Source organism: Lynx canadensis, chromosome C2 (genome assembly GCF_007474595.2).
Source record: "Lynx canadensis isolate LIC74 chromosome C2, mLynCan4.pri.v2, whole genome shotgun sequence".
NCBI classification, from domain to species: Eukaryota; Metazoa; Chordata; class Mammalia; order Carnivora; family Felidae; genus Lynx; species Lynx canadensis.
This window is the reverse complement of record NC_044311.2, coordinates 93,952,114-93,975,939: the sequence shown is the minus strand read 5'-3', so window position 1 is coordinate 93,975,939 and position 23,826 is coordinate 93,952,114. Positions and strand designations below refer to the sequence as shown.

At 38.8% G+C, this 23,826-nt stretch overlaps 1 protein-coding gene across 3 annotated transcripts in view; it reads right to left on the bottom strand.

The window, feature by feature from the left end:
• Positions 1-23,826, bottom strand: part of IGSF11 (immunoglobulin superfamily member 11) — a 128,653-nt gene that overhangs the window by 6,284 nt on the left and 98,543 nt on the right. For 2 of the 3 annotated variants that reach the window (XM_030329937.1, XM_030329938.1), the window contains exons 2-4: positions 19,287-19,450; positions 17,670-17,877; positions 14,821-14,976 (exon numbers count right to left, since the gene is read on the bottom strand). In XM_030329937.1, coding sequence (XP_030185797.1) covers positions 14,821-14,976; positions 17,670-17,877; positions 19,287-19,450 — 528 coding nt within the window. The remainder of the gene's footprint in view (positions 1-14,820; positions 14,977-17,669; positions 17,878-19,286; positions 19,451-23,826) is intronic. The other variant, XM_030329939.1, reaches the window with a different exon arrangement.

The following is a 23,826-nucleotide window of genomic DNA, read 5'->3' as shown; positions in this document are numbered from 1 at the left end:
AAAAAAAATAAGAAAACCAAAGAAATCAGCAGAAGACTATAAAAATAAACACTGAAGAGCTATCATAGCCTTTTCTGAAGAGATTTTTTTTTCGTTCATGAAAATACTAAAATCACATCACGTTAAAGACCGGAGATATGGAGGACTGTCCTAAATAAGGGCAATCTTACAACTTAATGTGTAGATTGGTATGAGGTCCTAAATGTGAGCAGTCTTCCCTGAGGAAACAGTAGCTAATGCCATCCTAGAGAACTTCTGGTCAGTAACACCAAATTTTAATTCTGAGGAAATGCAATAACATAAAGAAGGAGTTAAACTCATTGCATTAATATTCACTTTATACGTGATGGAGAAAATATGCACTCTGTGCTCACGGGTGTAGACTGTGACTTCTAACAACTATTATAAGTGTGTAAGTCCAGCTCCTCCACAAAGCAGACACACAGAGACAAGCCAAAGGTTTAGTGGAAGAAATTCTGGTAAAGGAAATGGAGAGGCAGCTGGAGAAGGTGGGAGAGCCTCACACTGCAATGCAGGTCTGGCCTCTGTGAAGAGGAGAGAGAACGGAGGTCCAAGTGAGGGGCATCTCAGATCGCAGCACAGTGTTTCGGAAGTTTCGATCAGGCTGACGGGGAGGCCCTGAGCTAAAGTAACTGTTAAAGGAGTCCCACACCTTGCAGGAAGAGCCCTGCGTTAGCAGGCCCACTGTGTCCAGTTACTGCCTGGGAGCAGCCCGGGCAAAACGTGGTCTGAGTGCAAAGCTGGTGGGTTCTGGAGGAAGTGCTTGGAGCTGTTAAGTCAATTGTGTCCCCACTCCAGGAGATAAGCAGTGCATTTTCAAGACCATCACACTGATATCACCAAGAAAGTTTTCAGTAGTCCACATTTTAGTAATTCATCAACATTAGCATAGATTATGTATTCCTTGTAAATAAAATGTAAATTACAGTAATAATAAAAACTATAATTAATAGTTGTCATTACTACGTGTCAACCATTTGTTAAACTTTTATATGTACTACCTTAATCTTCACAAGGACCCTATGAGGTATTATTGTTAATCCCATTGAACAGGTAAGGAGACTGAGGCTTTAAGTGAGTAATAAGATTACTCAGCTAGTCACACAGAATTCGAATTAGATGCGAGGCTGTCTTACATCTAAGCTCTACGCTTCACTGACTCCTTTAAGCAGAACCTAACACATCCAGTAATCTCCACCCCTCAAAATAGCTGCAAATTTAGGAATAAGTAGAAAGCATCCCAATGGCACATTTCTGGCACAAAGTCCGTATATTCCTAGGGCAACACTTGGAGCTACCTCTACCCTGGGCTATTTTTACATGAAACTCAACATTCTCTTGTTTCTGCTGGCAATCCTCATTTCTATCTAGATCAAAGGCAGAAGCAGAGAAGAGGGATCAGCAAAAGCAGACCTAACCACAGCACACATGCATTTATTGGTTAAATCATTTAAGAAAAATATTTACTAAGTGCCTTTCTGGAATTAACTTAAAAAAATAAGCAAAGGAAAGGACTCTTTTTAGGGTTTTTTGTTTTTTAATGGGAACTTTTAAAGAGTCAAATCCACATTATACAGATACCTTACTTATGAAGAATCTGGACATTTGAATTGTATTACACACACCAAGTCAATATATTTGGTGGTTACCTGGTTTGCACTTGTGTATTATTTCCTTTTCTTTAAAACAAATAAACAAACGACTCTGAGGGCTACCAATGTATAAGAGCCTGTCAGTGAATTCACTCAATACTTGGGCCAGTCAGGGAGGAAACTGCTTTCTCCTCCTGTGTTTTCTACTTGATTTCCCAAGCCTTCATTAAATGCCCCCCTCATATGTGCTCTTCAGCACCGTGTGTTCTCTAGTGCTGGCGCTTAACCTCATTTGTTGTCACATCTTGCCTATTTGTCTCTTTTTTTTTAATTTAAAAACAAAATTTTTTTTAACATTTATTTATTTTCAAGAGACAGAGAGAGACAGTGAGAGGGGGGAGGTGCACAGAGAGAGGGAGACACAGAATCCAAAGTAGGCTCCAGGCTCTGAGCTGTGAGCGCAGAGCCCGACGCAGGGCTCGAACCCACCAACAGTGAGATCGTGACCTGAGATGAAGTCAGAAGCTCAACCGACAGAGCCAGCCAGGTGCCCTGGAGCCTATTTGTCTCATTAAAAGAAGGGGCTGGGTTTGTCTTGTTCATAATTGCATCATCATCCTTAGAAATTACCCAGCATGCAAGAAGGTGTTCAGTAAATAAAGGAGCTACCTTCTCTTCAGTGTCCACTGTGTACCATATGCGGGGTACTAAGAGTTTTACATATGTATTACTGAATTGTCTAAATCCTAGATTTTATACAAAGAACAAAATGATGGTTACCTGAGGGGAGATGGGTGGGGGGATGAGTGAAATAGGTGAAGGGGGGTAAGAATACACTTATCACGTTGAGAGCACTGAGTAATGTATGAAATTGTTGAATCACCATATTGAACACCTGAAACTAATATATAAAACTGTATGTTAACTATACTGGAAATCAAATAAAAAACTAAAAAAAAATCCTAGGTTTTATATTCCCTACTTTTCAAAGACAAAAAGCTCAGAGAAGCTATGCAATGTGCCCAAGATTACACAGTACAGAAGTAGCAGCAATCTATAAAATCAGGTCTACCCATGCCCAAAGCACACAGGCACCATACATATACTTGGTTTTCTAGTAAGACATTTTAAACCACTATGGGGTGCAGCTATAACATATTTCCTGACAACGCAATGTTCCATTGCTGCTAGTATTAAACTAAGCCATCTGCCTAACTCCACCTTCAATACATTACCAGATGTCCCCATGCAAGAAAACCATAATCTCTGGACAACTAGTCCCACAATTCCACACACTGTGGTGCTGTTTTCGTAAGCCCTAAAATTCTAGGAATTTGATCAGTTCACACAAAACCACTAATTTTGTTGACATTTTCATAGAGATAATTTGGGAAACTTTTCACAGCTGCTCTAAGCAGCATTCTGGCATGTAGAAAGAGGTAAACTTTAAAGATTCTTGCTTTACAAGGTTATTTTTAAGAGGTGAAGTCACTGTTCTTCCTTTTATCTCTATAAACACAGACACCAAGAGCAGACTGATAGAAGAAAGTATTCCTAACTGAGGCTGACGTGCCATGCTAGAGCTAACTCAGGATGTAATCAGGGAAGGAGGCACATTGATAAGAGGGGATTAGCCAGAAGTAGGACAGGGCTGTTTGCGCAGTCAAGGCAAAGAGGAGACAGGAGCCCCTCCTCAGCAAGCATCAGGCTACTTCCAGCCACGAGCACAGGGCTCTTTCTCAAGTGAAAAGGACTAATTCCTCAATTCAACTTGTCACTTCGCTTGGCCTGCTCTGGTTCAGAAGTAATTTGTAGAACTGAAGTTAGGAAACAAATGTTCTTATGATCTTTCTTTCACAAATAGGTAAAGTTCCACTGTGTGGAACCACAGTTTGGAAAGCACACATGACATCCCAGCCCACTATCAGTTCGCAGCCCACACCAGATCCCACACAAACTACGCAGCTGGACTAGGGTGCCCAATAGACATGTGTCCGTCTCCACGTCCATCCTTTCTCCTTAGGCTCAGAACCATTTCTGTTACTGCCCGGGAGATGATGCATTGGCTAAGTGCATGTGTTCTAAGCTTAGACAGCCTGGGCTGGGATCTGCCCTACCACCTACTAATTTCATCACGTGTGACATGGAGCTACTAACACACCTCCATCCCAGGGGTTACTGTGAGGACGAAATGAGGTCATGCATGCAACAGGCATAGTATAGTGCCTGGTAATGCTTCCATGGGGGGAATTCTGTCCTGGCACTGCGTGGGAAATACATATTTTTCTGAATCATAAGAAAAATCGGTCAAGAAATTGGGAAAATGTCAGATGTCTCCAAATTCCCAACAGATGTTAAATACTCAGGATTTGAGGTTGAGAGACAGAGATTCCTAATCATGAATTAGTCTATATTTTTATATGATGTATGTACTTTGGAACAATAATGAGTGACCATAATAACAATCATTTCTCATAAACATTTCAGAAGTATCCCATAAAAAAATAATAATAATAAATGCATGACTTCTTATTTGAACCAAAATTATATTTCTCAATAATATGTAAAAATTATCTCAATCTGATACATCTGATAACAAAAAACAGTAAAAAAGGGAGAAATATCACAAAATAAATGAAAAATTGAAATCTACTTACAAATTCAAAGATAATATCACATATACTTCATATTTAAACTGGCATTTTAAAAGAAAATTTTAAAACACTATGAAGGGGTGCCTGGGTGGCTCGGTTGGTTAGGCATCCAACTTCGGCTCAGGTCATGATCTCGCGGTTTGTGAGTTCGAGCCCCACGTCGGGCTCTGTGCTGACAGCTCGGAGCCTGGAGCCTGCTTCCGATTCTCTGTCTCCCTCTCTCTTTGCCCCCCCCCCCCCATGCTCATGCTCCGTCTCTCTCTGTCTCTCAATAATAAACGTTTAAAATTTTTTTTTAAATAAATAAATAAATAAAACACTATGAAGCCTTAAGCGTCCTATCTGATAATCTCAATTTTTGTTTCATGTCAAATTTTCCAGACATAGAAAATTTTATTTTTGTGTTGATGTTGGTTGAATTAAGGTGTAGATGGAAAAGGAACAGAGAAAGAATCTGTCCCAAATAAGAAAATATCCAAAGTACCTTCAAGGCACACATTAGGATACATGCTGCTTCATATTAGCTCATTTTTTAACTTAACAATGAAAATATTTTGTGTCTGCTCTACTTTGCCTTTGTGATTGAAACAGATACTGCTTTTGCCAATTCAGATCTTAAATTCATTTCTGATTTCATGTCCATGTATTTCCACACCAACATTTCTATGTTCTTTTCTTTGCATTTCCATTATTGAAGTATTTACAAAGAACTGTAGTTTACAGAAAATATTCAAACACTGGGAAACAATGATGACTATTACTGGGCAATATACAAATAATGCAATATTTGGAAACCCCCAGTATTATAACATTGCATAGAATCACACATCAAAATTACCAAGCTAAGGATTTCTTTTGCTTTTAAAACTTGTTGTTTCCCAGAATACCACTCACACAGCATTTGTATAAAATATACTATGTATATAAACCTACTAATATTTATTTGCAAGAATGATTCACCATTAGCAACAGACTGGGGCATGAACACAGTTATAATGTGGCAACTGCTACAAGCAAGATGAGTTAGATCGTGACTGCTTCTCTCCTACACACTTCTGTCCAAGTTCCCAGAAATGTTGACTCTGAGTGTTCTTGTTTTTAAGTGGATATCAGTGGATTCTTTTGAACCAATGTCTCTGTGTTGACTGTTAAACTTTAATTCTCAAAGGAGAACGGTACTGATAATGTTACCTGTTAACATTATTTCAGTCCCAGGTCTCAGAGGATTATTAACTCACTCAGCACCTTCCTTAAACAAATTTCCTTAAGTATTCCTTCTCTGAGTTAATACAGTTGTTATTCATTCAATGGGCCTAAGACATAAATCTAAGTAAACTCTGACTCTTCTCCCGAGTCCCATGCCTTACTTATTTTTGTCTTCTTTCTTGAACCCCACTCTCCCTCCATTCCTGCTCCATCCCCATCATGAGGGTCTTAGTTCTGGCTCTCTCTGTATTTTTTTAATGGGGGATGATGGGGGGAGAGACAGAGAGAGTAGAAGAAAGAGAATCCCAAGCAGGCTCTGTGCTATCAGCATGGAGCCCCATATGGGGCTCAATCCCAAGAACCATGAGATCATGACCTGAGATGAAATCAAGAGTTGGATGCTTAACTGACTGGAGTCACCCAGACGCCCTCTTCATTTCTTGATGGAGCTATTCTCAAAGTCTCCCACCTACAACTAGGCTATCAAATTCACATCCTGACTGCTGAAGTTGTTTCTAAAATGCAGATCTGGGGTGCCTGGGTGTTAGTCGTGGGTGCCTGGGTGGCTCAGTCAGTTGGGCGTCCGACTTTTGATTTTGGCACACATTGTCTCACCCTGCATCAGGTTTGGTGCTGAGCATGGAACCTGCTTGGGATTCTTTCTCTCTCCCTCTCTTGGCCCTTCCCCCACTTGTGGGTGTGCGCACCCCTTCTCTCTCTAAATAAAATCAACACTTTTTTAAATTTACATTTATTTATTTTTGAGAGACAGAATGAGACAGAGCATGAGTGGAGGAGGGGCAGAGAGAGGAGGTACAGAATCCGAAGCAGGCACCAAGCTCTGAGCAACCATTCAGCACAGAGCCCGATGTGGGTCTCGAACCCACAAACCGTGAGATCATGACCTGAGCCGAAATCAGATGCTTAACTGACTGAGCCACCCAGGTGCTCCAATAAAATAAACATTTTAAAAAATAAAATAAAATGCAGATCTGGATATCCTCTCTTGCTTTATAAATGCCTGGGAGTACCCACAGTCTCAAAAACAACATCCAAACTCCTTGAATGTTATACAATACCCTGCACAATCTGGAGCTGAACTTTCCAACCTCCTCTCTCACCAAACCCTCATGAATCTTTATGTCAGCTTCACAGCTTTTCTCATTTAAGAGCATCAAAATTTTACGCTTGCAAGATTTTACATGCATGGCTCCCTCTATTAATATTTTCCCCTTTTACCTGGTAAAACTTCTACTGAGCCTTTAAGATCCTTTTCTTTTTGGAAAACTCTTTCCCTATAAAGTTCTTCCTAGACTCTTCAGGGAGAATAAGTGTGAACAGGAAACTTTTTTATAGCATTCAACATGCACTACTACAATTACCTCTCTAGATCTGTCTTCCCCTTAGACAGTGAACCCTAGAATAAAGACACATCTCTATGTTTTTATTTCTCTACTTTCCCAAGTATCCCCTGAAGTAGCTGCACAAATAAGGGTTGTGACAGTGTGTGCGCGCACGCACGCACACACACACACACACACACACACACATATTTTAAAAACGGGTGAACAACTGTATAAACAAATGAATACAGTTGTGACAATTGCTGGTATTTAATTTTTAAAGAAGAGGATGTACTGAACATTTCACAGAACTTGCTTCTTTATGTCAGAGGGCAAAAAGAAAGAGGAAAGCTTTGCCTTAAGTCAGAATAACAGCATGAAAAAGAAGAAATAAGCACCTATTTATTCAGCAACTGAAGTGGTTAGAAACTTTTCTACTCCCCATGAAATAATTATGGAAACACTCACTGGGAAGGGAATTGGCAGTGGCAATTCAAGGAGAATCAAGATTCCTGAGGCTTCAAACGTGGCAAAAGAATGGGAGTGCTTTCTATTTGGACTTTGGGCAAACCTGGCATCCTCTGGGTGCCTGGTAACATGACAGTGTTGGACTACAGTGATGTTTAAGACACTCTCCTGCTCCATCTATGACCTCCATACTAAGTTCTGCAGAGTTCTCAAGCAAGCAGCACACAGAAGACTTAATCACCTCTTTTCACTGTATTAAATTATGAATGGATGAGGACAACAGAGGATTCCTTAGGAACAATAAAGGAAAAATGCATGATTTATTAAAAAAAACTGAAAAAAACCTCACAACACTGAAATAATCAGTAGAAGTTATGGAGAAAGGGTATAAGAAAAAGTTTGGTCAATAAAAATCATAAAATATTAGAAATTATTCTAACCATATCCATTATCACAATTAATGTAAATGAATTCAATCAATCAAAGAAGAAAGCTCTCAGATTGCGGATTGAAAACTGAATTAAATCTAGACATATGCTACTTACAAATAATACACCTAAAACATAAAACATGGAAACCTGAAAGTAAACGAACCATAAAATAGAAACATACCAGCAAGAATTAATCAAAGAAAGCTACTGTAGGGATTTCAATAATAACCAAAGTAAGGCAAAAATGCATATTGGGGCACCTGGATGGCCCAGTCAATTAAGCATCCGACTCCTGATTTCAGCTCAGGTCATGATCTCACAGTCTGTAAATTCAAGCCCTGTATCGGGCTCTGTGCTGATGTTACAGAGCCTGCTTCATACTCTCTCTCTCTCTCTCCCTTTCTCTCTGCTCACACACTCTCTCAAAATAAATAAACTTAAAAAAAATTAAATTCATATTATAAATAGAAACTCAGTGAGATAGAAAACCCTCTGTAAGTACCTAATTGATACAGGCTGAGGATAGGTTAAAAAAAATTGGCATAATTGCAAGAACAAATTGAGAAATCCACAACCCTACTCTGTGATTTTTAAACACATCTCTCTCATAAAATAACTGAAACAGATAAGATGTTGGTAAAGATATGTAACATTTGAATCAAGTTTCATATTATATATACAGCCATAACTTGTTTTGTTGTATTTCACAGATACTGCCTTTATGAATTGGTGGTCTGTGGAAACCTTGGGTTGAACAAGCCTATCAGAACCATTCTTCAAGAGCATCTGCTCACTTTGTGTCTCTGTGTCACATTTTGGTAATTCTCACGATATTTCAAACCTTTTCATTATTATTTCATTGGTCATGGTTACCTTTGATGTTATTGTAATTGTTTAGTGGTGCCACGAAGTGCACCCAGATAAGACAGCAAACTTACTGGATAAATGTATGTGTGTGTCGACTGCTCCAATGACTGGCAATTCTCCCCTCTCACTCCCTCACCCCAGGTCTCCCTATTCCCTGAGACACAACAATACTGAAATCAGGTTAACTAGTAGCCCTTTAAGTGTTGGCCTCTAAGTGTTCAAGTGAAAGGAAGAGTCACATGTCTCTCCCTGAATCAAAAGCTAGAAATGATTACGTTAGGTAAGGGAGGCATGTTGAAAGCCTAGACAGGTCAAAAGTTAGGCCTCTTGCACCAAACAGTTAGGCAAGCTGTGAGTGAAAGGGAAAACTCCTAAGGGAAGTTAAAAGTGCTACTCCAGTGAACACATGAATCATAAGAAAGCAAAACAGGGTTACTGCTGATACAGAGAATGTCTGAGTGGTCTGGACAGAAGATCAAACCAGCCACAACATTCCCTTAAGCAAAGCCTGATCCAGAGCAAGGCCCTAACTCTCTTCAGTTCTGTGAAGGCTGAGGAAGTGAGGAAGCCGCCGAAGAAAAGTTGGAAGCTGGCAGAGGTTGGCTCATAAGGTTTAAGGAAAGAAGCCGTCTCCATAACATAAAAGTGCAAGATGACGCAGCAATGCTGATGTAGAAGCTACAGCAAGTTATCCGGAAGATCGAGCTAAGATAATTAATAAGTGTGGCTATACTAAACAACAGATTTTCAGTGTAGTCAAAATGGCCTTCCAATGGAAGAAGATGCTATCTAAGACTTTCATAACTAGAGAGAACTCAATGCCTGGCTTCAAAGCTTCAAAGAACAGGTTGACCCTCTTATTAGGGGCAAAGCGGCTGATGGTTTTAAGCTGAAGCCAATGCTCATTTACCATTCTGAGAATCCTAGGGCCCTTAGGAATTATGCTATATCTATCCTGCCTGTGCTCTGTAAATGAAACAACAACGCCTGGATGACAGCACATCTGTTTACAACACGGTTTACTGAATATTTTAAGCCCACTGCTGAGACCTACTGCTCAGAAAAAAAGATTCAAGATATCACTGCTCACTGACAACGTGCCTGGTCACCCAAGAGCTCTGATGAACAGCATGGTTAATGTTGTTTTCGTGTCTGCTAACACAATACCCATTCTGCTGCCCATGGATCAAGTAATCATTTTGACTTTCAAGTCTTATTATTTAAGAAATACATTTCATAAGGCTACTGCTGCCCTTGGTAAACCTTCATCAGTCAGCAGCCATCAACATCGAGCCAATATCTTCTACCAGCAAAAAGACTGTAACTCACTGAGAGCTCAGATGATGGTTAGCCTGTTTTAGAAATAACATACTTTTATCTTATTTATTTTTAAAATATAATTTATTCTCAAATTAGCTAACACACAGTGGATACAGTGTGCTCTTGGCTTCGGGAGATAAAGTACTTTTAAATTAAGGCATGTAAGGGGCACCTGGGTGGCTCAGTCGGTTGAGCGTCTGACTTCACCTCAGGTCATGATCTCACAGTCCGTGAGCTCGAGCCCCAGGTCGGGCTCTGTGTTGACAGCTCAGAGCCTGGACCTGTGCTTCAGATTCTGTGTCTCCCTCTCTCTGCCTCTCCCCCTATTCACAATCTCTCTCAAAAGTAAATAAACACTGAAAAAAATTTTTAAGAAAATTAAGGCACGTAACTTTGTTTTTTTAAGACATAATGCTATTGCACACTTGACAGACTGCAGTGTAAACATAAATTTTACATGCACTAGGAAACCAAAAAATTCACTTGACTTGCTTTACTGTGCTAATCACTTTATTGTGGTGGTCTGCAACTACAACCACAATATGTGTGAGGTGTGCCTGTGTCTCCACCCCAGCACCTGTAACTGGGCACCATAGCTCTTAACCATTCTCTGCCTTGTTTGCTCTACTCCAAACATGCTGGCCTCTTTGCTGTTGATCCCAAACACCAGGCATCCCAGCCTCAGGGCCTTCAGATGGCTGTTCCCTCTGCCTGGAATGCTCTCCAGCACCCATATTCACATAGCTCGTTCCTTCACCACTTTTACATTCTTAGAATATCATCCTCTCAGTGAGCTTACACTAAGCACTTTATTCAACACTGCAGCTCCTTATGCCCCAACAAATCCATTTTACCCTCATTTATGTTTTCCCCATGGAAGATATCACCTGGTAATAAACTGCAATTTGCTGATTTGTTATATTCAATCTCCACCCACTAGAAAGTAAATTCTATCAAGGGAAGAAGCATTTCTGTTCTGTTCTCTGCTATTATCTCCAGCACCTAGAACAGTGTCTAGAACCTAGTAGGTACCCAACATATATTTGTTGAATGAAGAAATGAAGAACAGAAATTATCATCAATATACAGAAGAACAGATAAAAGCAAAAGCTTGGTTTAACAAGATTGATCCAAAAATAAAAGATGAAAAGCATTAACAATTAATAATGACGGGGAATATAATAGTTTTTAAACACACAAGAGAATAATAAAACTAATGGTATTATAAACACTAGTATTTATTAAGTGCATATTCATGCCAGATGCTGTTCTAAAAGTTTTACATGTTTCATTTAATTTTTATTCCACGCCTGTGAGGCAATTACTATTATTCTGCCCATTTTACATGTAAGAAAACTAAGGCACAAGGTCACATAACCAGCCATCCCTGCAGCCAGGATTCCAACCCACATCCTCTGACTCCAGAACCTGTATTCTATTTTCATATAGAGATACTATGACTAATTTAGTATGTATAATCTCAGACCAAAAAAAAGATGTTTCCTAGAAAAATAGAGAAGATACAGAAAATCTAAAACTTACACCATTAGAAAAACTGAATCAGGAGTCAAAAATCTACCAACAAGACAGCAGGGCAAAGCTTTTCTGGGAAATTCTACAAAATCATCAAATGATCTCCAATTTATTCATACTATTTCAGAGAATTGAAAAAGAGGGAAAACTGCCTAACTCATTTTATGAGACCCTTATATAATCTGATACTAAAATTGAACGAGGGCAATGGAAAACAGAAAAAAAAAATCATAGACAATTCTCACTTATGATCACAAATGCAAAAATTCTATTAACATGTTAGCATACCAAACGGAGCAATTTATTTAAAATAATCACAATCAGGGGCGCCTGGGTGGCTCAGTCAGTTAAGCATCCAACTTCAGCTCAGGTCATGATCTCATGATTCATAGGTTTGAGCCCCACATCATGCATCAGGCTCTGTGCTGACAACTCAGAGCCTGGAGCCTGTTTCAGATTCTGTGTCTGTCTGTCTGTCTCTCTCTCTCTCTCTCTCCACCCCCCTCCTCTGCTCACTCTCTGTCTCTCTCTTTCAAAAATAAATGTTAAAAAAGTTTTAAAAAAAAAAAATCACAATCATATAGACTTTATTCCAGAAATGCAAGGATATTTAACATTAGGAAATATATTAATGTAACTGACTCACTGACATTTGGGGCCAGATAGTTCTTTACTGCAGGGGCTATTCCTGTGCATTATAGGATGTTTACCAGCATCCCTAGCCTCTACCCATGAGCTGCCAGTAGCACCATCCTATCAGCTGTGACAACCAAAAAAATGTCAACTGAAAATGTCCCAGTTGAGAACCACCAATGCAGGGGCTGGTGAACTGGGACCAGACCCAGACACTTAATGGAACATGGGCCATTTGTACAGACCTCAGAAGCACAGACCAAACTAAGTACTTCATATTTCCTAAATACATTTCATTTCATTCAACGGGTTATATATTTATTTTAATGTTCAAACTGTCCAAGATGTGACCAGAAGGAGCTCCTTCAAACTAGCCCCTACACACAAGGACAATTCTAATCCCCAAATATTATGACCCTGTCACTAACTGACTTCTGGAGTACCCTCCCTTGGTGTCAAATATTCTTTTCACAGAGAATACATCTTGAGTTTATATTAAGCAACTGCAAACATATTAATAAAGTGTTTTTAAAATCTAAGTTATTTGGTGGCTGGGTAGCTCAGTCGATTAAGCATCCAACTTCGCCACAGATCACGATCTCACAGTTCATGAGTTCAAGTCCCACATCAGACTGTCAGTGCAGAGCCCACTTCGGATCCTCTGTCTCCTTTTCTCTCTGCCCCTCCCCTGCTCATACTCTCTCTCAAAAATAAATAAATGTAAAAAGTTATCTTTAAAAAATCTAAGTTATTTGGGGATTATATGCTATTTTGAGATCTATTTTATTAATATCAGTACCAAGAGGCAAATCTAAAAAAAATTTTTTTTAATGTTTATTTATTTTTGAGAGAGAGAGAGAATGCGAGTGGGTTGGGGCAGAGAGAGAGGGAGGCACAGAATCCGAAGCAGGCTCCAGGCTCTGAGCTGTCAGCACAGAGCCTGACGCGGGGCTTGAACTCATGGACTGTGAGATCATGACCTGAGCCGAAGTCAGATGCTCAACCGACTGAGCCACCCAGGCGCCCCCCAAGAGGCAAATTTAAATAAAAAATCTGACTCACTTAGTGAGCATTATTGTGATAAATGAAGTTATTCAAACTAATTCTGATAATGAATCCTGAGTTTGGATTACAAAAGATAAACATTTTCATCAATAACATTCAAGATCACTTTCATATAGTACTAAAAAATATTTAAATTACACAGAAGACACCAAAAAAATTGACTAATACACACTTATTCAAAGACAAAGAGGTGTGGAAGGTTCTTTCTATAGGTATTTCTCAACTTACATACAAGTAACCACTTTTTGCATTTATTTGTAATTCCAAACTCAACCCAGTATTTCACCAAAATGTTTTAAATATAAATCATAGAACTCTCACGCTGATACAAAGAATCTTGGAAACGACATTGTTTAATCCCCATTAAAAAAAAAAAAAAAAAAAAAAAAAAAAAAGGCAACACCAGCCCAGAGAGGTAAACTGTCACTGAAATAGTTACTAGGAAATCTGGAATTTAAATATGGTTTTCAGGATTTCAACACAAGAGCTAGATTAAACATGTCTCTTACATGTAAATAGAGAGATTAACACTTTAGTCCACCAGAAAAGCTATTCAGCCCACAGTGTGGCTGAAACATTTAGCAATTCAGCAATCCGCAGGGAACAACGGTATTGCAGTAATCATTATCAGAGTAACCCAAAAGTTATTACGTGCTGTCACTGAGAAGTTTTTTTACATAATAGATTTTGGCTAGGTAAGTTAAAAGATGATAGGAAGGTCCATGAATAGTTCTGTCAGGATTCTCACAGGCTCTGACAGAGCTGGTAGGCCTGGTGCTTTACCATGCCTAACTTTACCATACAAGTTAAGACTTTCCATCTCCATGACAGCCATATGCTATCAATGGGGGCATATTTCAGGCACAATTCAGGTTGTCTGGAGCCTCTTCATTAACTGCCAACTCTTTTAACATAAGATTTGTATACTTGCCCTGAGAATGCTACAAGAGTATACAGGCTACAGGCCCTGAGTATACAAGAAAAATACTGTTACAGATGATGCAACATTCAAGGCTGCTAACTTTTATTTTCTTGAAATAGAAGATCTTAGATAAAACTCTGTAATCTTCCCTCATTTTATAAGTTCTCCTCAAATTTTCAAGAGTGTTTCCTTTGTTATCAAATTTAAATAGCTGGATTTACGTGTAGAAAATCATCGATGAGACTCATGCTTCCTCCATCTTTACCCGTCTGGTGTGATCAACTCCTGGTTCTCCCATGATCTGAGGCCTTTTCCTGTTCTCTTTCCCATCTTCTCCCTCTACTTAGACTTGAGGCTGAAAACAGGATGATTGACCCTCTCATGATCGTGCTGATGTTTCTCATACTAAAATAGTCAGTTGTGCCTCAAGAAGGAAGTGGATTCTCAGTTATAAACTTCAAGGATCATCTTACAGTTAACACTATAAAGAAGCTACCAAGTAGAGATTTTAAATCCTCATTGTAATGGAACAGAATTTCCATAGATAGTAACCACTGGATGAGATACATAACGGCAGCATATGAGAAAGGATATGTTTTTTTCTCTTTAAAGTTGAAAACGCAAAATGATCCAGATAGCTTTTCAGCAGTTACAGATACAGCGTGTTATTTTTCAAACTCTATTAAAGTTAATTATTTCATTGAGTCTTAGAATTGGAATTTTCCATGGTAACTAATGAAATGGGTAAAGCAACACCGTACATACCCTGAGTGGCTGTTGGAGGTAGTTTGAGGGTATTGTCTAACTTCTCCCAAAGGTAAGTTGGCCGAGGGATGCCTTCCTCTGAGCTACAGAGCAGGATGACATCGCTGCCGATATCCTGGGATCCTTGGATTTGGCAGTGTGGGGCAGAAGGGGGAACTACAACAGGAAGAGTAAGGAATAGAGTATGTATTTACTATGAGCCACCTGATGATGGAGGAGACATCAACATTCAGTGCACTGGAACCTCAGATAACAATGTTTATAGAACACATAACCAGAAGACTACCTCGTGAGTGATGCCAGTGACTAGTCAGGGCCCACAACTTCAGCTGGCAGGGGGCAAACATGGAAAAGGGGCTGCATCCTTTCATTATACTTTGAAGGAATCTTATGCTCTTCGTTTTGCATTCCTTCCTCTGAAGAAGAATGCTGAAGGTCCTTCCTGCCCACACACTGCCTTTAGAAACATGACTGAGCATACCCATGTTCACAGCAGCATTATTCATTACAGCTGAAGGACGGAAACAGCCAGGTATCCATGGATGGATGAATGGATAAACAAAATGTGGTACACACATACTAGGAAATATTATTCGGCCTTGAAAGGGAAGGGAATTCTGAAATGTGCTATAGCATGGATGAGCCTTGAGAACATTATGCTAAGTGAAATAAGCCAGTCATAAAAAGACAAACAATAAATAATTCTACTTATATGAGGCACCTCGAGTAGTCAAATTCATACAAACAGAAAATAGGAAAGTGGTTACCAATGGCCGGGAGGAGAAGGAAATGTTGTTTAATGAGCACAGAGTTTTAGTTTCATAAGATAAAAAGGGTTCTGGAGAGTGGCTGCACAGCAGTGTGAATGTACTTATCCCTACAGGTCTATACACTTACACACTGGCTCAGATGGTAAGTTTTATGTCATGTGTATTTTACCACAATTAAATTTTTTCATTACTGAAAGAAGCCACTTTTAGAAAAGATATTTCAAGGAAGAGCAACCACTGACCCTGCCAGCAACTCTCTGGGTAAGACGACCCTGACAAGATTCTTTGTTACTTTACAAACAAAAACCTGACAGACCTACTTTATGCTAAATTCTGCTTTATGGTGGGGGAAGTTAGAGTCAAGTTCAAGTGTGTCTACTACTTGATCATAATGCAGTGGACATTTTATAATCATTAAGACAAATAAGCACATAAAAGACACAAAATTTAAAAATTATGAAAGAAGAACACTAATGGAAGAAGGCGGTGCTTTGTAGCAAGAATGCAAGCAAATAAAAATATCAGCTAACCCCAAGGCTTGGAGTCTCATGTTGGGGGATGGAGGAAGTAAAGTCTGAATCCAGTGATGGTATACTTGTAATGCTAACGACTTTTCGAGAAATACATTCAACCTTTCAAAAAGGAATGAACAAATGCATAAAAGGTAAGTGCAGTAGACAGAGAAACCAGGAAAGGAAGGGGTGGGGGAGAGAGAACCATAAAAGGGTATTAGGTAGGAAAAGTAAAAAATCTCAGAGAATCCTACTTGTTGTGATGGGGTAAACCAGTCCCCTCAATTACTGCCTTCGACACTGCCACCATGATGCTATAAAGGAAGCCCAAGATAATTCTTTGAAGGTAGCATCAACTATAAAAAAAATTAAAGGATTTTTTTCTTCTTTTAAAAATTGAAAAAATTAACTTAGATAATGTGGGAAGACAGTCACCTAATTTGCAGGTATAAACATCAGAAAAACACTGAAACTCCATTAGTGCTCTATATTCGGTACTTGAGTATTTTTAAATCTCTGTATTTAGTAAAAACCTCTGCATAATTAAAAATTACACAATTCTGAATATACTACAGTGTTTCTAAGATAGAAATCTCCAATCTGGTCCTTAGTCTTCTTACTTTGTTTGAAGACTAGGAAAACAAGGCACCATGGCTATCGCATAGTCTCACCCAAAGAAGGAAAATGGTATCCTCAAGTACCTCAACAACGGAAGGGAAAAGAAAGGGCAAGAATTTGCCAAGGAATAAGGGAGGAGATTCTGAGCCAAAAACAGGATGAAGGACAATCAAGAGTATCAGCCTTCTCTAACTACCTCCTAGGTCTCCCCCAATGAACTGAGCTTAACTGCATTTAGGAGGCAGTGTTTTATTTTAGAGGCAGCAGAAGTGAGAAACAAAACGTGTTTAGAATGGACTTAATTTAGTATGACGTATTCTAAATATACTGTATAATAGAAAAAGTGCCTGTGTGAGACAAGACATTGTCTATGCCACCTTTAAAAAGGCCCTAAAACTATACAGTCTCTTAATACAGTATTGAGACCAAATTGGTCATATGATTTATCATTCAAAAAGGATGCTTTTGAGGACAAAAGGATGTTTTACTGAAATTATGCCAGGACATGAGGGGTAAGCCGAGAACTGCGGTGAGTCTCCTCAGTCTATGTGGACATGAAGCAGTCATTTTTTCTCACGTGTGCTGAAACTTCTGCTTTGTACAGAAAATAAGTGATTCTTGACTTAACTTGCTCTCAATGATAAGTCCTATCCTGTAAACACTGAAGAAAAGTGAGAAGCCACTTGTGATTGTGTTTTTTACCACCTTTCTCCACTTTCAGGACAAATCATTTAAGAAGCTTTAAGGAGCCACCAGAAGTGGCGAAAGGGATGGGAAGACTATGCGTAAAAAGCACAGAGACGCAGAGTCCAGGCAGGGCAGATAGGAGAGGAATCAAGAAAAGGATGCTAGCAGACTGAAAGTGTAGAAGGATGGTCAAAAGTAAGTATGCTCGAGTACAGTCACAGCATAAGGAAAGCCAAGATGCCTGCAACATCCTGCCACTCACCTAAAACTGTGAGACCGGTGACCCCAATGTTTCTGCCCCCTCTATCTGGAAGGTTGTTGACCAAACACTGGTAGGTGCCTGTATCTGACAGCTGAGTGTTATTAATGAAGATAGAGACGTTGGTGGCCGGCATAGTGCCTGTAAATCCTACCCTACCATGGAACCGGGGGGCACCATCGAACATCTGTCCACCCTGGTACAGAATGACCTGGAAAAGAAAGTAAAATAAATAAACTGGCCACTACATTCCCTTCTAGACACATAACACATAGCAGTAACTATCTGGTAGATCGTAGACTGCATCAAACATTGAAAAACTTTCTTATCTTAAACTTGTCCCCAACCCTTTACTACAGCATCAGTGCACAGGCGTATATGGGGATTCTAAATTCTCAGATACCAAATTAAAATAACACTGTTTCCTTGTCTAACTCATCAGAATATAGAAAATGTCTTTAGTGCAATCTTACTATCAGCCCATAAATATTTTTATTCAAATAATTCCAAAATAAAAAGTTTAAAAAATTAGCACTGCCATTCTCATGCTTACCAGGTCACAAGATGACAGATCATGGCTACAACCTGAACATAACTAGTCAGGAGAGAGAAGAAGCATTGCAGATCCCTGATTGCTATTCTTATGTCCGTTTCTATTATCAAAATTAACTATTCAGGGGAGAGGACTCAGAACACTGCTGCCAAAAGCCTTGTGGGCTGAGAATGAGAAACTTGCTTCTATTTCAGTTCTATCTGTAAATATTTGGGCAACTACACTCAAGTCTTTCTTTGCCTCCTAAAATGATAAGGTTGAACAAAATGATCTCAGAGGCTCAGTCTAATTAATTATAAAAATTCCATGGTCTAAAGAAATGAAAGAAGCTTCTAAATATACATATTTGAATTCATATCATAAAATTTAGCTTATCGAGTATTTTTAGGTAGTAATAACCTCACTGAAGCAGAAAAGCTTCGTAACAGTAATAAATTATCTTTGGGAATAAATGCGTAACTGTGGTTACAATTCATTAATTTTCTGAGCATTATTTTCTACAACAGTTAATACCAATTATGGGTCTTTTACCTGTAATTGACAGTTTACTAGGTAGTAGCTTCTATTTTTGTGTACCTTAATTTATTTGAGACTCTTTGAGGCTGGCTCGTATGCCTGGCTGTGTTTATTTTAAAAACACTTGTGAAATTAGACAAATAAACCAAGTACTACTATCTAATGTTACTTCCTTAATATTATCACTGTCTCTAAAACATACTCTCATCCATCTGTGTTACTGACAGTCCCTTCCTGTCAAAGCATATGTTACTTTTTCTATCTTGCTTTTTCCTATCAGCAACACCTTTTGGTAAAATTCCAGGTTCCTACGTAAAATTTTCAGAAGGATTCCCCTGACATATGTTAAAACAAGAAAGTCTCTTAAAAAGAGGATAATCTCTTCTGATGGTTGACTAATAACACAGGAGTAGGATTTAAAACAGCATAGGCACACGGAACGTGCCATCTTGTCCTACCTAGAAATCAAATATATACTCAGGATGCTTTCCTACCCATCTCTTCTGAAAAAATTAATATTTGAGAGGCAGCATGAAGTGGAAAAGAACTACCTGCTCAGGCTGATTAGCATTGGAGAGAGGAATGACCATCCAAATGACATTGAGGTTAATGAGGGCAGCGCTGGTAGTAAAAGTACAGGGCAGGACTGCCGTCTGGCCCCGGGCCACTTGGATACTCCCAGGGCTCTCAGAGACTTCCAGGGAAGCTGCAACACCTGCAAAGCAGAGAACAGGGAGGTTATGTGCTCACCCTTTCCTGACAGACCAAACCTCTTCAGAAAACGCTTGTGTGTTTTACATTATCAGTAATGTAAACAGACTGACATAATAATCTTACTAAACAACTTCTAACCAGTCATTGACTTGAAATAATAAAAACAGTTACCTTTATCTCTTAGAAACCACAAATGAAAAACATTAGCAGGTACTTACTTTATTTTGTAAGACAATATCCGATATTTGTCCAGATTCAAATACATGGGAGAAGTTAACTGATAGGGTTTGAACAAAACTTGCAATGGACAGGGAGCCTGGGTGGCTCAGTTGGTTAAGCGGCCGACTTTGGCTCAGGTCATGATCTCAAGGTTTGTGAGTTTGAGCCCCATGTTGGGCTCTGTGCTGACAGCTCAGAGCCTGGAGCCTGCTTTGGATTCTGTGTCTCCCTCTCTCCCTGCCCTTCCCATGCTCATGCTCTATCTCTGTCTCTCAATAATAAACAAACATTAAAAAAAAAAAAAACTTGAAACGGTGAGGACAGATGAGAAATAAAATGATTTTTTTAAAGGCATCAATAATAGCACACTTAAAATTAAATGCTTACATATTAATCTAACAAAATATGTGCAAGATCTAAACACTAATAACTGGGGGCGCCTGGGTGGCTCAGTCGGTTGAGTGGCCGACCTCCGCTCAGGTCATGATCTCGTGGTCCATGAGTTCGAGCCCCGCATAGGGTCTGTTATGACAGCTAGAGCCTGGAGCCTGTTTCAGATTCTGTGTCTCCCTCTCTCTGACCCTCCCCCGTTCATGCTCTGTCTCTCCCTGTCTCAAAAATAAATAAACGTTAAAAAAATTTTTTTAAATAAACACTAATAACTGTAAGACACTAATGAAGGAAATCAAATAAGCACAAAAATGGACAGATATGCAATGTTCATGGATTAGAAGATTCCATTCTCCCTAAACTGACCTATAGATTCAGAGCAATCCCAATTCAAATCCCTGTAGGCTTTTTGTAGCTACTGAAAAACTAATTCTAGCAGACATGGAAAGGCAAAAAACGAGAATAGCCAAAATAATATTGAAAAATAAGAACAAATGTGCAGAATTCACACTATCTGATTTCAAAACTTGCTATAGAGTTATAGTAATCAAGACACTGTGGTACTAGCATAAGGACAGAACACCAGATAAATGGCACAGGATTTAGAGTTCTGAAATAAACATTTATACATATATTTTTTAATATGAAATTTATTGTCAAATTGGTTTCCATACAACACTCAGTGCTCATCCCAACAGGTGCCCTCCTCAATGCCCATCACCCATCTCCCTTCCCTCCCACCCCCTATCAACCCTCAGTTTATTCTCAGTTTTTAAGAATCTCTTATGGTTTGGCTCCCTCCCTAACTTTTTTTTTCCTTCCCTTCCCCCATGGTCTTCTGTTTATATTTATAGTAAAATGCTTTCAACAAAGGTATAAGACAATTAAATGGGGGAAAATAGTCTTTTCAATAAACGGTGTTGGAACAATTAGACATTAATATGCAAAAAATTAACTCAGACCCTTACCTCACAGGATACACAAAAATCAACTCAAAGTGTATCACAGACCTAAACATAACAGCTAAAACTATAAAACTTCTGGAAATAAACATAGAAGAAAATCTTTGTGACTGTGGGTTAGTCAAAGAGGTCTTAGATATGTCATGAGTACCATAAATCATAAAAGAAAACAATTAAAAAGTTGGATTTTGTTAAAATTTTAAAAACTATTGTACTTCAAAACATTTAATTAGGAAAATAAAAAGCCAAGGTGCAGACTGGGAAAAAAAAATCTGTAATTCACATATCTGATAAAGAACTCCAATATATAATATATATGGAACTATTACAACTCAATAATGAAAAGACAAACAACCTAATATTAAAATGCATAAAATACTTTAATAAACATTTATTTCAAAAAGTAATAAGCACATGGAAAGATGCTCAACATTATTACTCATTAGGAAACTGCATATTAAAACCACTGGAATGGCTATCATCAAGACAAAACCAAGAGCTTACAAGAATGTAGAGAAACTACAATCCTCATTCATTGCTGGTGGGAATGTAACATAGAACAGTCACTTGGGAAAATAGTTTCAGTTTCTTAAAATGTTTACCATAAACTTACCATACAACCCAGCAATTCCACCCCAGTAATCTACCCAAGTGAAAACATATGTCACACAAAGACCATGTATGTTCATGGTAGCATTACTAATATCACATCGCCAAATATCTTATCAACTGATTGGTGGACAAAATGTGGTATATCCATACAATGAAATACTACTCACAAGTTACTGACACACCACGGATGAGCTTCTCAAACACATTTTGCTAAGTGGAAGAAGCCATATGCAAAACACTAATATACTGTATGATTCTATTTACATGAAATGTCCAGAAAAGGCAAATCTATAAGGACAAGAAGCAAATCAGTTGTTGCATGGGGCTAGAGAGGAGGGATGAGGGATTGATGCAAATAGGTTACATGCAACTTTCTAGAGTGATGTAAAACTTCCAAAACTGGATTGTTATGACGGTTGTACAACTCTATAAATTTCCAAAAAATAAATGAATTTTATATTTCAAATGTGTGAATTTTGTGGAATATATATTCTCTCTCAATAACTGTTAAAATTAGGGGCGCCTGGGTGGCTCAGTCGGTTGGGCGGCCGACTTCGGCTCAGGTCATGATCTCACGGTCCGTGAGTTCGAGCCCCGCGTCAGGCTCTGTGCTGACAGCTCAGAGCCTGGAGCCTGTTTCAGATTCTGTGTCTCCCTCTCTCTGACCCTCCCCCGTTCATGCTCTGTCTTTCTCTGTCTCAAAAATAAATAAACGTTAAAAAAATTAAAAAAAAAATAACTGTTAAAATTAAAAGAAGAAAATAGTGATCTATCAGAATCAAATCCAGGGAAGTGAAAATCAAATTTTATCTCTTCTAAAAAGAATGCCTGTCCCCCTGGGACTATAGAACAGTACAGGGCTAACAGGAGATTAAAACAGGCCAGGGAGACCCAAGAGAGAAGCTATTCTAATCACAAAAAAATACATTAAGACCATGGCAGTATCTCAAACTGTTTTACTTTGAAGTGATATTATCTCAATTCTCCAAAAAAAGTAACACAATAACATATCGCTATGATTACAAATCATTTAAAAAAAATAAATCTACATAACACCTTCCTTCTATAGAACTTCATGTTCTTCACATAGAGTCTGATGATGTTCTCAGGAGTTAAACTTGCAGGATAAAATGTTTCAAAAAATAAGCCATCTGTGATAGGATACAAAGCAGTTTATAACATCAGGAAAAGCCTCTAAGTAAAATATTAGGGAAAGTCTCTCAGTTTTGAAAAGGAAAACTGAAAGAAACTCAAGTGTTAAGTGTCAAGGCCAACAAGGAAGGTTGATCATGGAACAGCAATGAACAGGGGAATAAGCTACCTTCTAAGGTAGAAGCAGGTTAAGGCAATATAGTTGTTACATGGGTTTAGAGTAAGTGTAGAAGCCAAACTAGCAACAAAACCTTCATCCTTTCCTTCCCCAGGTAATCCTCCAAGAAGTGAAGGGAATGTGTCCCCTTTAAACAATACAGGATAACGTGTACCTTCCACTCTCAATTCATGAATTCCAAGGTGAACTCACACAATCTTTCATACACATTTTAAAAAGAAAAAAAATGGCCAACATAAACTAAGAATGAAAGATTAAGGTGTTGACGGAGGAAACTACCAAAATAGGTTAGGAGCTGAGTAAAGGAAGAGTAAATCCATAGGACAGGATGGGAGCTGAGGGGACGGGAGCAGTTCCACTAGCAGAGACAAGCCGCTGGGTTGGTAGAAGTTATGGAAGACTGACTTCATCTACTTCCCATTTTATAGAAGATTAACTCTGAAATCTCAAGTACAGACACGGCTATAGAAGAAATAAGAGATAAGAGAGAAGAAAAGTATGAGTTTGAAGGTGCAGAGATCTAGTTTGAAATATGGCAATTTCATCTGCTTAGCTGTGTGGCCCCATGTAAATCACTTCATCTCTGATTCAGTTGCTTCCTCTGAAAAATAGGGCTAAATGTTACCATCACATCCTCATCAAAAGGGTATGACAATAAGGGCAGTAACAGAGGCTGACAGCTGATGACGACAACCATGACTACTACTACTGCTATTAACATATACTACATACAACACAGACCATAAGCCAAGCCCACATTTAGCACTATTTACAAACACATGTGCATGTGCACACACATGCACACTCATTTAATCCACACCTCAATCCTTTACTTAGTAACCTCCTACTCATCCTTCCTATTAG